The 18,275-nt window shown below is 43.9% G+C and overlaps 1 protein-coding gene across 1 annotated transcript in view; it reads left to right on the top strand.

Annotated features, from left to right (window-relative positions):
* LOC142775193 (uncharacterized) overlaps positions 1–13,653 on the top strand; it is a 224,191-nt gene extending 210,538 nt beyond the window's left edge. Inside the window, exon 5 of the mRNA XM_075876538.1 lies at positions 13,332–13,653. Coding sequence (XP_075732653.1) covers positions 13,332–13,653 — 322 coding nt within the window. The remainder of the gene's footprint in view (positions 1–13,331) is intronic.
* Positions 13,654–18,275: the final 4,622 nt, after the last annotated feature.

Genomic DNA, 18,275 nt, shown 5'->3' with positions numbered 1-18,275 from the left:
GATGGTTACGGCCCGCAATCTATTCTTGTCTTAACCCCACCCCCTCTGTTTGAGGTTATATCACGGTATAAATAGGTAGAAAAAATTTAGTTGTTTAAAAAATGATAATCTGTGCAGTGTTTTTCAATTCTACAAGAGCGGTTTTCTGGAGTGGAGGTTGGAGTGAAGATAGTGTCATCGACTTCTTCACAGTGTTGCGACTGGGGGACTTCGTCGGAACTCAGAGCCATCCGAGGATCACGGCGCAGACGAACCGAGGAGTCGGGCCTGGAAACAGGAACGTTTATTTACAGTATTGATTGATTTGTGGGGCTTAACGTCCCAAAACCACCATATGATTATGAGAGACGCCGTAGTGGAGGGCTCCGGAAATTTCGACCACCTGGGGTTCTTTAACGTGCACCCAAATCTGAGCACACGGGCCTACAACATTTCCGCCTCCATCGGAAATGCAGCCGCCGCAGCCGGGAATCGAACCCGCGACCTGCGGGTCAGCAGCCGAGTACCTTAGCCACTAGACCACCGCGGCGGGGCTTATTTACAGAATTTACGTAGTGATACTTAACAAAAAGGAAAAGCACACTTGAGCGTCTCTTCGCTCGCGTTTTATACCCCCCGTCTTTCCAAGATTCCCTGCGAGGAAAGACAATGGAGTCCAGAATCTTCCAGTAGGATCGTCGTCTTTCACTGCGCTGACAAACAGGCAGCCACAACCCCTTCAAAGAAAGGGGGAAAGCCACGCACTGGTGGTCTTGCAGAGAGGGGCGAGTACACACAAAAAGCACCAGCACAGCTGGCACGGTGCGTTGACCTTGAACTCATGCCCAGAGTCGATCCCTTCGGTTTGGCACTGCTCAAGGTTCAAATATCGAGGAAGCCTTGGCGCCGGGCAGTCCGTGGTGCGGAAAAAAAGAACACTCGAAAGGCACTCTGGTTCCTCCGGCACCCGGTTCATTGTCATCAGGTGCATTCCGACGACTCCAACAACGCACAGCGGACCGAGGACATACCGTGGCGCCACAATGCGGAGGCATTCATGTGACGTACGTGGTTGGATTGCTCCGCTGCCTTCTCACGCGGAGCACACACCAACTAGAACTAGAAGGTCCGCGCATGTCCCCCTCTCCACACCAACTACGTCACCACTGTGAGATATTCAAGCCCGACGACGTGGCAGAGAGAGTTGGCACGGCGCGCACGGAGACCGGCGCAACTCGGCTTGGCTTTCGGCTGTAATAAATCTGCCAGCATGCACGTTGGAAGTAGAAAACTGTTTATTGAATGTGGCCGCTGAAAGGTGATTTTTATGCATAAAATAAAGAACATTTATGTGTCTTCATTTGCGTCAACGTCTATTAATGTGGTGCAGTACTGATTATTATAATTGCGATATACTGCAGGCTTGCGTTAATTGAATAATATTGCAATATACGTGAATTAACTCACGGCTCTCAGTCCCCAGCAGCTGCGAAGCAACTGACCATGGCGGCGGTCAGATCTGCAACGCAGCAGAGGGTGCTAAGAATCTGTGGATCCGGACAGGTCGTCATTGGAACCTGAACTCGGCAACGTTTAACACTAGAACCTTATCTAGTGAGGCAAGTATAGCTGTACTATTCGAGGAGCTAGAAGGTGTTAAATGGAATATAATAGGGCTCGGTGTGCTTAGGAGGACAGATGAGGCGTATTCGGTGCTAGAGAATGGGCACGTCATTTGCTATCGGGGCTTGGCTGACAGATGAGAACATGGAGTGGGGTTCCTAAATCACAGAAACATAGCTGGCAACATAGAGGAATACTATAGCAATAATGAAAGGGTGGTAGGTATCCAAATTAAACTCAATAAGAGATACAAGATGAAGGTGGTACAGGCTTACGCGTCTACATCCATCCATGATGACGCTTCAGTTGAAAGCCTCTATAAAGACGTGGAATCGGCAGTGAGTAAGGTAAAAACACAGTATACTATACCTTTGAGAGACTTTAATGCAGAGGTAGGGAAGAAGCAGGCTGAAGACCAGGCAGTAGGAAATTATGGCATCGGTACTAGAAATGCCAGAGTAGAGCTACTAGTACAATTCGCAGAACGCAATAATTTACGGATTTTGAATACCTTCTACCGAAAACGAGGAAACGCAAGAGGACATGGAGGAGCCCTATTGGCGAAAAATAAGAACGAAATAGACTTTTTAATGAGTGCACACTCAGGCATCACGCAGGATGTGGAAGTGGTTGGCAAGGCACGCTGCAGTGACCATAGAATGGTACAGTCTCGCCTCGCCTTGAATTGAAGAAGGAACGAGAGAAACTGATACGCAAGAATCTATTCAATGAGCTAGCACTGAGAGGGAAAGTACAGGAATTCAGAGTCTCGCTTCAGAACAGGTACTCGGCTCTTATCGAGGAAACCAACCTTAGCGTAGATACAGAGAATGAAAATCTGACGAGTATCATTACGGAGTGTGCAGTGGAAGTTGGAGGCAGGGTAGTTAGACAGGACACTGGCAAGCTTTCCGAGAAAACGAAGAACCTCATTAAGAAATGTCAAAACATGAAAGTCTCAAGTACAACAGACAAAATAGTACTGACAGAGCTTTCGAAGTTGATTAATAGGCGTAAGGTATCCGATGTAAGAAGGTATAACATACAGAGAATTGAACACGCTCTGAAAAACGGAGGAAGCGTCAAAGCAGTGAAGAGGAAACTCGGGATAGGCAAAAATCGGATGCATGCACTAAGGGACAAAGAAGGCAAAATAACTACCAATATGGATAGCATAGTTAAAATAGGGGAGGTGCTATACAGAGATATGTACAGTAGCCGGCACACTCACGACATTAATACTATAGGAACTAGCAGTAAACCAGATGACACCACACCAGTAATGATAGAAAAAGCCAGAAAAGCCTTGGACAGCATACAAAGAGGCGAAGCTGCTGGTGAGGATCAGGTAACATCAGATCTGCTGAGCGATGGAGGACAGATTGTGTTAGAAAAACTAGCCACCCTGTTTACGAGGTGTCTCCTGACAGAAAGAGTACCAGATTCTTGCAAGAATCTAACATCATCGTAATACATAAGAAAGGAGGTGACAAAGACTTGAAGAACTACAGGCCGATCAGCTTGCTCTCCGTAATATACAAGCTAGTTACAAAGGTAATTGCTAACAGAGTTAAGAAAACATTAGAATTCAATCAACCAAAGGAAGAAGCAGGATTTTGAACAGGCTACTCAACAATCGACCACATTCATACCATCAATCAGGTATTGGAGAAATGCTCAGAGAACAGTCAACCACTACATATAGCCTTAATTGATTACGAGAAGGCGTTTAATTCTTTACAATTATCAGCAGTCATGCAAACACTGTGGAATCAGGGCGTCGATGAAGCATATATAAACATCCTGGAAGAAATCTACAGGGGATCAACTGCTACCATAGTGCTTCATAAAGAAAGCAATAGAATGTCAATCAACAAGGGCGTAAAGCAGGGGGATACAATCTCCCCACTGCTATTTACCGCGTGTTTACAAAAGGTTTTTAGAGGCCTAGAATAGGAAGAGTTAGGTATAAGAGTTAATGGAGAGTACCTTAGTAACCTGCGCTTCGCCGATGACATTGCATTGCTAATTAACTCAGGGGATCAATTGCAACTCATGATTACGGAGTTAGACAAGAAGAGTAGAAAGGTGGTTCTTGAAATTAATCTACGGAAAACTAAAGTAATGTACAACAACCTCGGAAGGGAGCAGCGCTTCGAGATAGGTAATAGTGAACTTCGAGTTGTAAAAGACTATGTCTACATAGGGCAGGTAATAACCGCGGAGCCGAACCACGAGATTGGAGTAACTAGAGCATAAGAATAGGGTGGAGCACATGAGGAGCAAGCCCTGTCAAATTATGACAGGTTATGACAGGTCGAATACCATATCCCTCAAGAGGAAGGTATAAAACAGCTGTGTCTTGCCGCTACTTAGCTACGGAGCAGAAACTTGGAGACTTACAAAGAGCATTCAGCTTAAATTGAGGACGACGCAGCGAGCAATGGAACGAAAAATGGTAGGTGTAAGCTTAAGAGACAACAAGAGAGCAGAGTGGATTAGGGAGCACACGGCAGTTAAGGATATTATTGCTGAAACCAAGAAAAGGAAATGGACATGGGCCGGGTATGTTGCACGTAGACACGATAACCGCTGGTCATTAGGGGAACCAACTGGAATCCCAGAGAAGGCAAGCGTGTTAGGGGTAGACAGAAGGTTAGGTGGGCAGATGAGATTAAGAAGTTTGCGGGTATAAATTGGCAGCAGCAAGCACAGGAGCGAGTTAACTGGCGGAACATGGGAGAGGCCTTTGTCCTGCAGTGGACGTAGTCAGGCTGATGCTGATGATAATAATTATGATTGCAGGCTTGAATATATAAGAGTACCAATGCTAGCGGCGTCAGCCTTAACATCTGGCAACGCTGAAGTGCTGCAGCCTGCTGCAGCTTGTCTGTTGGCGTGCATGTTCTTCCTTTGTTCCCAGTTGCTCAGGAGTGCTGCATGAGCTTTTGCTGGTGTGCTGTCGAATATGTCTGGGCGCTGCCATGCACCGAATTGTCGGTCCAACTACGCTAATGAACCGTGAGCACGCGTGTACAGATTTCCGTTGAACCTTGCCGAAAATTCAGCGTGGACGAAGGCTGTGCGACGGGAAAACTTCGCACATATGAAGTACACTGTGGTAAGCACATGTTTCCGTTTGTTTTACGGCAGTCGTGCTTCTCATGGCAACAGTGCCTAGTTGATATCGTGACGCATGCAACTGTTACAACGCGCTAGGCACAATGAGGATTGACAACTGAGCAAATAGTGTGTTTCAGTGTAATATTGTACCATGTTCGTGCCGTAAAGTGTGTAGTGCTATGTTTACGCCTCAGGTTGCTCATGTGTGGTTTTGTAATCAGAAAATGATTTGGCGTAATATATTCGCGAGTAAAACTGCCTGCGTCGACCATACAATGTAGACGGCGTAGTTATTTTGCATATGGTCCATCCGCCACTGCTTGAGTACCAAATAAACAATAGCGCGTTGTTTAACGTCTCACAGCAAGGTTTGCTAAGTGATACGTCATTCTTGTTTAGTGCATGGTCGTGGTTGAGCGCAGATAAATAAAGCGAAAAAATTTGTTCTAATCTTTACAAACGACGCACTGGAATCATATAATTCTGTAAAACTGCAATGTATAATTTTGTCGCTTTCGTCTTATACCTCGTTGTTTGTGCTTATGTTCTAGGTCTGTGAGCACCATTTTCTTGAAAGTGACTTCGTAGACTCCACCAGCTACACTAACAGCATAACTGAGAAAGTAATTGAAGTACCCCTCATGCTGAGGCGCTTGTAGCCTTGCGCAATTTCAAGCGTTTTCCCTAATTGCCCTGCTTACTTGTCTCGTCAAGGAACTTCTGCACGTGAGAGCCCAGAAGAAAAGCGCACTCGTCTGGACGCAGAAGCGTTGCAAGAGGCAATAAGATGCAGTCTCACAAAGCGGAAGAAAAAAAGAATGGCATTGCCACTTTCGAAGACCTATTGACAGCAGTAGGTGGCCTCTCTCTTACCGACTTCTGGACTAAGATGGTCACCAAGAAACAAGTACTTTTTCTCGACTTCAGCGACCAAGGTGCCCCAGTTGTGCATCAGGCAGTGACAGTGGCATCCGACCTTTTTTTGGCAGCGTATTTTCATGAAAAGAGGCTACAGAACCTAGGTTCCTCTGTGATTCCTTGGACAATTTCTGACATGAGAGTGCTTTACTAAGTTCTGTGCGATGTGGAAGACGTCACGAGGGGTTCTACAAATAATGAACTCCAACTAGAGATTCTGCCGAAGCGTGTCGTGGTACTCCTGGAGCAACTGTCATCTTCAGCTCTTCCATATGAGTGACAAGTGCAAGTCATCAAATTTGCGACACAGCAACTTCAATGTCTCCTCACTAGGGTCTGGTCTTATCCAGCTGACTTTCTGGTGTTCTGCAGCCTGTGTACTCAATATCGCCACATGCATACAGATTCATCAGCAGTACAGCAGAATCAAAGCTCTCACATCCACAGACAATAAGACAAATTTGTGCCTCTTATTGTGCTAGCCTATTCTGAGAGCAACAAGAGGATTCATTCCTTTCTTATGCAAGGAGGCTGGCATCAATACTAAAAGATCATGAGTGCTTTGTGACGCTTATGATGAACGAGATTCACCTGCAGGAATCTCTTCAGTACAAGGGTAGTTATGTCATTGATGCAGCGACAAACAATGACAGTGTACGTCCTAATGATACAAAGCTTGTTATCATGAAACAAGGGTGTTGTGCATATACTTTCAGTAGGACAAATAGAAGCGATACAGCTACACGAATTTTTCGATCTCCTGATCAGGCACCTGGAAGACATTGGAGTACAAGTAGTTGCAGTGGTGTCTGACAAAAACTCGATCAACCGAAAGGCTATGTCATTTTTTGCTGATCCTCCCAAAGTGAACATTGTATACAGGCAACCATCAGACTCCTCAAGACCCCTGTTTTTTTTATTCTGGATGCAGTGCATATATTGAAGTGCATTCGAAATAACTGGCTGAATCAGTGTAATTGTGGAAGGTGCATCTTCTTTCCCAATTTCAGTGCCCTCTCGGAAAACCCATATCTCCTGACAGCCTCGTTTAACACGCTATGCAAGTTGCATGAAGGTAAAAAAATGAGCTTGTGTGACTAGCTCTAACTTTGTCCTTCAAGTCGTTGAAACCATGCAATCTAGAGTGACAGAATGTAAATCTCGCACTGAGGATCTTTAACAGTTCAACTGCTGCAGCACTAAAAAGCACGAAAGTCGCACTTGAGCATAAAGCTGGTACATTGGAATTGATTAACATTGTTTTGATATGGTGGAATGTGGGCAATGTCAAGACGCCATTCAAAGGCCAGCGATTACAAGACCCATTTCAAGAACTGATAAGTGCGCTTCAATGCCACTAAATTGAGTTTCTAAACAAGATTGTGGATTGGTTGGACCACTGGCAAAGCTTCAAGCATGATGCTGGTCAGTTAACTCGTGAAAAGCGCATGGCACTGCGACATACCTCACATGCCCTTGTTGAGGTGTCAATGTATTGGATTGAAGAACTTGGGTTCGAATATGCTTTGCTCGGGAAATTTCCAACCGACAGTTTGGAAGACAAGTTTCGCAGGTACAGGCAACTGTCTGGGGCCCAATATCACGTTTTGATACGTGGGATTTATGAATCCGAGCTGAGACTCCAGAAGCTGCTGGATCTTCAAAACTTGGATACCATTGCACCTTGAATTTTTACCACTGATTCAAAATTCCTCGTTAGACAGTTTGATGTTGCAAAGATGGATGATGATGTGAAGGAGAACGTGAAAATGCTACCAGCAATTACATATGTAGCACGATATTGTGCACATGCTACATTGAAGAAACTTGCTGGTCTTCCTGCCAAGAAAACTTGACTGTTGAGAATCGAACTATTGAATTGGAAGATGATGCTAATGCAACGCATGTTGGACTGAAATTTCTAGAAGCGGTAGTTGTGAATGCCGTGCTCACAATATAAATTTCCTTATAAACTGAGAAGTCCCAAGTACGCATCACAATTTTTCGCTTGTGCAAAACAAAAATGAGTTCTCGTAAGCCTCGCGATTTCCCTTGTTGAATGCAATGATGACTTGCATTTCCGCGATGGTAGCCACTCACCTGAACTTTTTTTAAACTATGCTCTCAGTGCTGCTACCAACACGCTTCTGAATATTTTGTACAAAGTTAAAAATAATCAGCTGAATGAAAGCAAGGCTGCAAAGCGGAACAAAGCTGGAAATAAAGGAACTGAATGCAAGGCTGCGAAGAGAAAATTTGAATAATCTACAAGCATTATCTTATTTTTAACGAATTGTTCTTCCTGTTTGGATTATGTTGTATCATGAATAAATATGTCTCACAACGAATATTTAAGCATCTTTTAAACTGCGCGAAAAAACTGTGTATGCATGCTGTTTGAAATTTCATGAGTACGTGATGAATTATTTACGCGTTCAGTTAAAACAAACTGAAAATATTCTAGAATGCCAATATTCTGTGCCCTTCAAAACAGCAAAAATAGTAAGAATAATATTGTAGAAAAAAATGCGACTTCAGAAAGAAAAAAAAACATAGCATTGGGTGAAGTCGACTTTTAGGCATATTACACTGTGGCGACGTCACGCGGCCCTGCACAGGCCTTCTCTAGTTCTAGGTTCGCGCAGCCGCTTTCGCGTCTTTATTATTATTATTATTATTATTATTATTATTGTACTTCACTCAACGAAATGAGTAAAATACTGCTGCAGCTTCTTCCCTGATTGTACGAAGTGCTAAATAACTACCCCGAAGAAGTGTTACGCTTTTCACAACGCCTGACTGCCGGCGTCGTCTGCTGTGGCCACCTAATTGTAACAACCACGGCGGCCGCGTGCATTACCTCTTAAGAAGTGACGACTCATTCCGTGCCGAATTAAAGCGTCAATTGGGTATTAGTGGTAAAGAAAATTATTTTTGCTGCAATAAACGCGCGCGACCACGCTACTTCACTCATTGCAGGTTTGCATCTAAAGACGGGCTGCGGTTGACATGACAAGCACGCGCAAATAAATGTTTAGCGCACATAACCCTACGAAGCGCAGCGCAAGTTGATTCCGCGCTTCGTGAGAAGCAACACAGCATTCTGACAGCCGCAACCTTTCTGGCATTATTGTGGGTAAATGTGATAATCATGCATACACGTGCCTCATTCAGAATTGTAACTTTTCTCTGTGACACGCCCCTGATAATTATTGCGCCGAATTTCTACACTGGTCACATGCTGCACATTCGATCGCCATCTTTCCCCCACATGGGTGAAAATTATGAATGGTTGGTTTGGTTTCAGAGCTTCTACAAAGGCGTAAATTGTGATTCAAAAAAAGTTTGATCAGCCAGCCATACTATTTTACGCCCTTGAGCATGCTGCGAGGTCTTGCGCACCGTGATCTAAACGGCAATTTCATGTTTTAGTAAAATTGTCTGTTTTTTTTTCTTTTGGCAGTTTCACTCATATGCTGTGTGATATTTCGTGGCAGCTCTTGGAAGAGAAAGCAGTTTTCCAAGCTTACAATATTATCGCCTGTAGATCAAAACAACATTAAGAGGAAGGGAGAGTGGATATGGGCCCATTTTATTCAGACGTAATCTATAAGCAAGGAACCCTGTGAGCTGAAGTCGCGGATGACAGGCGCGTTAGCAGAATAATTTTTTTTTTCAGAGGAGGCACCATTCTGATTATAACTTGGGGCCGGGCAGGCAATTAAGTTTGGGCGACCGTTATTTAAGTTTGGGCGACCGTTACTTGAGCATACGTCGATCTTCTTGGGCTGACTGCACTCACAGAAATATTGCACCTGAAGGGTAGTTACGCAGCTCCTGCAGCTGGTAGCATTGTTAGCATCACGGAACATGCCTATAAGTTTTGGGGTGTGGAGACACAACTCATTTGGCTGTTGTGGACTTGACTGCACACAACTTTTGTACTTGTTCACCCTGTCATTATTTTGAGGACATCTAACGGTACGATAGAAACTAGTTTGTGCGCACAGAATTGCCTTACTTTGAAATGTCGCGCGTTCTGGTAAGATTCATGGTCACCGACCTGATGCTTTGTTTATTGAGATAAAAAAAACAAAATTGATTAACAAATAAGATTTTGAGATGTGCGCGTACGTCATGCACGATCTCCAAGTGTGGTTTGTCCGGTGATGTCAGCGTGAGTGTAACTGTTCCTGCGTATGCCTGAAACGATGTACGAAAGCATTTGGTCTTGCTCGGCTGCTAATGCATTGTGTTAAGATCGGCGAGTGCAACTTTCCAGAGTGCTGTCTATTGTCGTCGTACCCTCAATACACCAGAATAATTTCAGAGTGAGTGCCGCTTTCTATTTCAAGCATATCGCAAAATGCTCTTTGCATCCTCCCAAGCGTGAGGACTATTAAATGCTGTGTGAATGCAACTTTTTAGAGCGACTCAGTTGTAAAAACAAAATCAGGCTCTAGGTCATGCACTTGCGCGCTGTCGGTAGGTGTACAACTACGGCACTGTAGTTTATCGATCATGCGAAGATCCTTAGTTGTGTTGATCTGGCCGTTGTACCACTACATGGAAATATTGCTATCATATAAACTGTGAGACATCGGTACTTACACTGTACTTAAAACAGAGTTACCGTGCGCAACCATGTGCTTAGATTTGAGAACGCTTTAAAAAACCCAGACATTGACAAATAATTGAGATGGCATGCCTCATATAAAATGCGTAGAAGTTCAGTGAAAATTTCATCTTTTTTACCTTGTTTTTAGCGTTTGTGTGGCATTGTTAGTGACCGAGTGAAGGCAGTGGTAATTTTTTGTCTAAAAGAAAAAACACGCTTGTGGCAATAACTAGGCCTTTTCTGTAGCACCGTCATTCACGTAATTCATCGATGAAAGCTTTGTGCTCAACTGTTGTATAAGATTTTTATATTTTTACTCGTGCCAAAACATGTGCGTACACGTGGTGAACGCAGTTTAGCGCAAAGCGCCATCAGCCACTAAGCTCTCCTGACTAGACCTATCGACTATTCCAGATTTCATGGTGAACAGAATGAGAAAAAAAAAATCATATGCAGTTAAGGTAGGAACGACGGTACTGAACGAATCGCACAGCTATGCGGGCTTTCTAAGATCTTTCTTTGTCTATGTTTTGTAGTATGCAGATGACTAAGATGTGAATAATTAGTTCACTCACGCTAGAACAGTGCGTAGCAAGCGGAACACAACATAACCACGTATAAACAACGCAGCAAAGGCGTGATTCAGTGCGAAAGCGTGAAGAGAGTCACCCAGGACGAGCATCCCTATGAAAGGCAGAACGCGCTTTACTCGCGGGTAATGTTAACGTGTTAAAGTTGCATAAAAGTCGTGCACGGATTCAGTAGAGAAAAGCGTAGATATTAACGGTAAACCGTAGGCAACGCATTTTATCCGCCGACCATCGGCTCAGACCACACGCAACGAAGCGCTGCTATGTGCATTTGTATACGCGCCGCCGACCGCCTACCCACACTTGCGCGGGGACGGTGCTGCCACCTATAGCCCTATCTTGCCGCGAATAGCTGGCTTCCCCAGAATCTGCAAGTGTAATCTGCAAGTGCGTGCTGGAGATAGACTGGTCTACGTGGTAGATGATACCAGTAGTGTCATGAGACCTTATCACTGTCTGGTGCAATTTACGACTAGACTTTTATGCCATCAAGTTCCTTATTATTGCTTAAATAGGCTCAGTATAGTGTCATTAGTAACATAGTAAGCCAGGACATTGTCCCGTGGTTTTAATATGATGTCCGTTACTTGATTCAGCACATCTGCTTCGAGATCTATTGAGACAGACTGTCTATTTAGTCGTCCTAAGTTCTTGGTTAGGTTTCCGGCACAAAAAAAAAAGTGTTGCAATGATGACAGTCTTCCTGGTTGATCTTCTCAGTTGACCTGCTTTGAGACAGACAGGAAACTGGGTTGTTGTTTTTTTCACTACGCCATGCAGCTTCGCACAAGCTAAACATCGTCATTATTAAAGTACTTTTTGCCGAGCCAGAAGACACTCGTTTCGTCACTGTTCACGGTACTATGGAGGCCAGTTGACTTATTGGAAACCGCCACCACCACCACCGCCATTCTTTGTTGGTGCTTCGAGGTATCTACATTAGAAATGGCGCCAGAAACGAGATCGATTGATATATGTAGAATGCGCGAAATTCCGAGAAAGTAGTGGCTCCGTAATGAAATATGTCCTGCAACACCAACACTTCGTCAAGCAAAAGTAAAGTAAGGACATTTCGGCGCTAGTGACGTGGACCCAAGTTCAGAAAGAAACGTTTGGTCTAGAATATTTTGTAAGCGCGAAATTCACCCACTTCATATGTTCCACATAGTATTAGCGAAGACGTTTGAAAGATTTTAGGAACATTTAGAAATTTAAAAATTCGTGGCTTCATGGTCGCAATGTTTATTACAGATCTTTGTAGCTATTACCTTCATGTATGTCTCAGCGTTCCTTGACAATACAGTAATACTATTAGAACTAGTTATCGCAGTTCATTGAGATTGCTCTGCCACAGTTCGCGTAAATTTCCGTAAACTGACTTTGTGTTTTATCGATATTGCTTTCAGTGCAAGAGATGACTTTTCTTGTTTGGTTATGTTTTATGTGACCTGTTCTGTGAGTTTTTTTCTACATTAATGTCATACGAGTTTATGTTGCTGTAAATTTCATCTGATTATTGCTTTGAACTGTTTTGGTGCATTTCAATGATTTTACTGTCTGACTCTTCTGTCCAAGTTAATATTTGCTACTTAGTGATAACTTAGTGTTTGGTTTTAAAGATACCATTTCTCCTATGTGAAAATGAGCAGCTCACGTCACCTCAATTACTGAAAACGTTCTGAATATTAGATATTAAAAAGCTTTAGCTTTGATGAACTTCCATAATGATTTCTTTTATACAGCCGTAAAAATATTGGTACGACATAGAACAAATGCTGCAGTACAAATTCGAGTCTCCCTCTTTACATATCAGTCCAGAAAAATCATCAAAGTACAGCGTCAATATAATACGGGTTGCTCGTTACTGCGGGCCCCAAATGAGAAAAGCATGGGAGGCAGCAAGTGAAGCATTGAAAGGTCGTCCTTCACGAAAGACAATAAAATTCAGAGTGCCTGCGACAGAGTAATTTTGGCCTCACCATTAACTCGAAAGTAATTTGGCACCATTCATCTTCTTGCAGCACTCTGGTTTTGGAAAAGCTTTTCGTTTTTTTTCACTTCCATGGCGCTGCCTAAGATATCGGGTAGGTAATACAGATGAAGTGATTCTAACAGAAACTGCGAGCGACCTCAAGCGAAGGTGGTGCGTTTCAAAAGGTTTTTGGCGAAAAGGTCGACGTGGGCGTGTGGAAATAGCGTCGAGGATATGAAAGGCAGAAAAGGCAAGTTTGTCAGTTGTTTTCCTTTAGATCTACTTGCGCGAGTTTCTGCTCCTCAATCTTCTTGTCCTCGCTCTAACTATGTCCGGTGCTCCTTTGAATCGATATAACTGCAGCGGGTCTGTGAGGGCTTGGCTCTTGATGCCAGTTTCACAATGCTCCGCACCACGGGTTTCCTTTCTGCGCCAATCTATGGGTGGCTGCCACGTTCTTAGGGGGCCAGGGTGGCCGCAAATGACCCATGACCGCTGATCACCGCAGGCGAGCCCAGCCGGCCTGGCAGCAGCGGCAGCAGCCAGCCGCTCAGCTGAACGGTGAGGGAAGGTTACCCCCCCAGTGGTGTGCTACGTCTCCTCGGTGCCTCGGCGCCGGGTCCCAGCGCCCCATGCTCATGAACATTCGCCAGGTACGCCGGCGTCGGTTCACGCGCTCTGAGAACACGTACGAGGCTGGGTCGTCCTCTTCGGTGCCGTTCAGCTGGAACTCGCTCATCCGCGAGTCGCTGCTCCAGACATCCTGGCCCATCTCGCTGAGCGCCGACAGTGATGACGACGAGTTCGATCTCTTCAATCCGCGCAGGTGAGTGCTCACCTCTCGATTCCTACTGTTTACTTTTCTAGCCTCAACGGGAGTCTGTTTCCTTACCGCTTTTTATCGTGAACCCGTTAGGCGCTTACGTTCATGTTATTTCTTCCCCTTCGCGGCTTCTGGCGATATGTTGCAACAAGTCTGCGCCAAGCCCATTTGAAGAGTGAAAGCTTATGGATTTGAAATGATAGGTCATTTGCAGTTACCAGGATGGCTCCTGCGTTTTACTCCGTTTTACGTTTTTTCTCACAGGAACACAACAAGGAGCGCTCTATGCTGGAAACCCAGTGAACAGAAAACGTAGCATTGCAATTTTTTTAAAATATATGCACGCGTGGCATTCCAGTTTTTATGCCGGATATTTTATTGCAGTGCATGCGATTAGGCTTTTCATGCCTCACTGTATACGTTGATGCTCTTTTAGACACTCAGTAGATCTCATTGCCAGGCGTTGAATAACGACAAAATGTCTTGACTGGTCAGAAATTTCTACCGGAATCTGTTTTCGCACTTAAAATATTTTTCTTACACAATCTTGTCTTTGCTTTTACGACTTGAGATGAGGCATATTCTTCCTTTGGCTTACCACACCGGTCCCTCGAAATCCGAGCCAGCCTTTTGCTGGTTCTAGTTCTCGACAGCAAATTTCCGGACAGCACATGTCAGTTCGGTTCCTTTGAAGGTAATATCGTTAACTTCTGCGAAAACTGCTCTTTTTCTATGGAGGCTTGATTCATGTGTTGAAAAGTGTGTTCGTGAACGATAGTGCTGTGTTACGCAAAAATAGCGTAAGTTCCTTTTTTTTGCGATAACAATGTTGATTTTCGGGCTATTTTCGGATGACAATTATCGTGCAGGCACCTAAAGAAAAAAGGAAAAGAGTAAATAAAGTAGTCCTTTCAAGAAAATATAATCCATTTGTTCGATTTAGTAAAGTCATATGTAGCTTCATGTCTACTTTAGCATAGTATACAGAATAACGCCGACATAGACAGTCTTTGCATTGTCTGGATGGAGAAAAGCGGATGGATGGAGCAAGCGGAGTTTGCCAGCAACAAGTTTAAAGGTAAGATTCTTTCCAGGAACACGTCAAATAAAGTTTACTGCTACGCCAGCAGCGGGCTCGCGGAAGTCCACCAACACTTCTCGCTTTTGCAGTTGCAGAGATCGATATTGATACATGCATGTTGACATTTTGTGGGACGATGCACGCGTGTGCCGGACGAAGAGAACGAAGAGTGGTCTCCGCTCGGTGTCTGGTGAACCGGTCCCGCCGCTGCTGCTAGTTTGAAATATATTTCATCCACAGCCTTGTCGATACGGCGTCTCTTTTCTTCCGTAACAATATTATCAGTGGCAAATAGCAGGCATACACCGCACTGTTGTCTGATTTGCCTAGTTCTATTAGTGCTCTCGGATCCAGTTGACCTCCACTTGGGTCATCAGCTGTTTACAATACTATGCACTTACATTGGTTTACTTCTAAACGCGGCATTATAAGCTGAAGACGAGGAGATCTTTTTTTTTCCGGCTGTGTTTGATGTACCCGATAGTTTTCACAGCGTCCGGCAGCAAAGACAGGTTGTAGGCCACGACGTGATGGTGGAGACGCCTGGCTTGCCTCGGCCCTGGCGTGGCCGCCTCCTCGTGTGGTGATACTGCCATGATGCACACGCACTTTGTCGCGTAAGGCCGCATCGTGACACCAACAAGGACAACAACTGATGCGCACTTTGAATGTCCCACTTTGGAACTTTCCTAAGTTTCGCTCTTTCAATTTAATATGCTATGTTTTCAATAATTATTCAAAGCTAGCACAGCTGAGTTTTTGTTTTCATCATATAGCATTTAGAGTTCGTACGCCCCCGTATATTCAATGATGTATCGTTTCTCGTTACCCTGATATAACTTTCCAAATGATGGCTTTTTTAAAGAAGGGGGGATGAACTACTTTTGAATTAATCGTCTAAAAACCTCGGTATCGGTGTTTGTCACCTCACGAACCGATTGTCACAAATATTTCTCGCGTCTGTCACGACACGAATACGCGGAGTTGTGGCAATCTGTCGCACGCTTTAGGCACTTTGTCTTTTTTTGTCTCGGGGAGCGTGCCCAGTAGCTACTCGGGGAGAGATGAATACGATGAAAAGAAGCTACATCGGCGTGTGCTATTACTTTGAACGCGTGTCACGAAACGCGATCGTTCTCTCCTCTTACGATTGCCGTCGCCACTAGGGTTGCTACTGTGTAATGTTAGCGCATTATGGGGCGCATCACTGGCACGTGTTGACATTCCGTGGCAATAGAATACGTATCTGATCCAAAGGCCGCTTCTTATTTGTGCCATCTATTAGCCAATAGCAGCAACATGAGGTTTGAAGACACACCGCTCGCGCCAAACCCACCCAAGTGAGCAAGGACGAGGGCACTCAAAAATGTGAAAATTTCTGGATCACTTTGCGAACTCTACAAAAATTCAGCGGAACTGTTCACAACCATACTTGCTGTTCGTAGAAGGTCTTGTTTTAAAATTTTCGAGGTTTAATGGCCACTAGACCTGCACAGGTTGGAAGGTAAACAGCATTAGCCAACTATCCAGATACACAATTGAAGTGATGTAGTGACTCCATTACACGTTGTTCAACTCCTTAGTCTTCAATTCTCCATAAAAATAATATGAAAAAGTACTTTGTTTGCCCAGCGTACATTTGTACTTTATTAAATAATCATTAAAAGCCTTAGAAGGGAAAAATTGCACGTCTATCGTGAAATTTTTTTATAGTGTGGCGTGTATAATTAATGATCAGGAGTTTGCAATGCGGGCTTTCTGCTTTAGCACAAATTAGATGCCAGGGATTACCATGGGACACGGCCCAGTCATTGACTTTTTTCTCCTTCTCTATAAGTTTCCATCCCCCTCTACCCTTTCCCAGTGCAGGGTAGCCTACCGGGACTGAGACCTGGTTAACCTCCGCGCCTTTCGCCTTTTTTTCTCTCTCTCTCTATCGGAAAATTCTCCAAATATACAGAAGAACGTATATTTTCCTGATGCCTTTATAATTGCATTTTATTGTGACGGCAGGCTTCTAAAAATTAGTGGATGCTTTAACTACGTCATAAATAAATAAATTTGCCTAATTATTTTTTCAACTAGTAAAAACTGGTGGTTGGGTAAAATGAGAAAATTGCTAACCTTCCTCCAAAGAGCATGCTAGCACTTTCAGATTTTGCAAAAGCGACCACTCGCAAATATTAGTCAATAATAAAATCTTACCAATTACATTTGAAAAACTGAGACTGAAACTCGGAAGAGTGCAACTGGAATAATTCTTCGAGACATTCAGAATAAGCGAGCGCCGTTATACCAATCATGAATCGACTTTGTTTCATGATTGTTGAGTTTTAGTTTGCGATTAGAACACATTTGGCGCACGTGCGTTAAAAAATGCAGACGAATGTAATTCTTATCATTTGCGAGCGGCGCTCATCGGGGATTCAGCTTCGGTTTTGCCGGTAAACTTGATTGAAATTCATTGCTTCACAATCATTACCATGGAGCTATTATTCAAACTCACAAAGCGGCAATGGTGGCTTCGCAGGAAGGACAGCAATTCTCCCATTTTACCCGATCCACTGTAACCTCTAATAAAAAATTAGTTTATTTAAATATTGTTGTATATGTCATGTCCGGTCGTCCTAAGATGTCCCCCACCACAAATAAGTTATTATTAAGACAGCCGGCCAATATTAAATTTTTATTAGTTCTGATGATTTTCGAACACATTTCTTGAATTACCCTGTATACATTACATCGCGTTTCACGAGCAGTCTAATTACATTCAGACCCGTGCAGGACTCTTCACGGTCTTCTTCTCCTTCACACATTGCTTATTTCTCAAATGGCGCTTGTCTGTATCCGTAAGCAGCTAACGTTTAAGTGCCACTATTTATTGCACCTGCAATCATTATTGCTGCACGCGTTGGTCAGAAGCAGATACCTATATTCTTGTATAATGGGGTGGGAAATCCTTGAATGAGATCCTCTTAGCTTCGCGTCACTCACAGTGACGTAAGGCGAGCCTATGTAGTGAAACGAAAACTACTCGCTCGTTTGCTGTCGAGTGAAAATAACCCCCAATGAAGCTCCGAGATGAAGAGTAAGCAAACACTATTAACGCTGAAGCATGTGGATCTTATTGAAAGGGGCAGAACTATAAAGCTAGCTCATGTTTAGCCGCAGTGCTGTAAATAGGTTAATGTGTTAACCGCTTGGAGAAGTCAATGATTCACGGTTGCAGATTTTTAGCCTCAGTCATTTTAGACGTACATTGCTCCCTATTTTCTTGCATTTCGCTTTTTTATTTATATAGTTATTCATTATATATCGGTACTACAGATCGGCGTAGGCAGAGCGCTGCAAAAGGGACCCTTGTTTTCACCCAAGTTACACCAGCGCTATCTTCCCCTCTACCACTGCGATGCTATAGATAGGCTTGCGGCCCCCGAGACAAAATTCTGCCGATACTCATAGCCCCACAGAATGGTGGAAGGCTGCTACTTATCGCTTGAAATGTGCTTGTGGGGGTGCAAGTGAACTTTTCTAGAATTTACTATAAA

The sequence above is a fragment of the Rhipicephalus microplus genome, chromosome X (assembly GCF_043290135.1).
Source record: "Rhipicephalus microplus isolate Deutch F79 chromosome X, USDA_Rmic, whole genome shotgun sequence".
In the NCBI taxonomy this organism is placed as follows: Eukaryota; Metazoa; Arthropoda; class Arachnida; order Ixodida; family Ixodidae; genus Rhipicephalus; species Rhipicephalus microplus.
The sequence above is the reverse complement of the archived record's forward strand: the minus strand, read 5'-3'. Positions and strand labels throughout refer to the sequence as shown.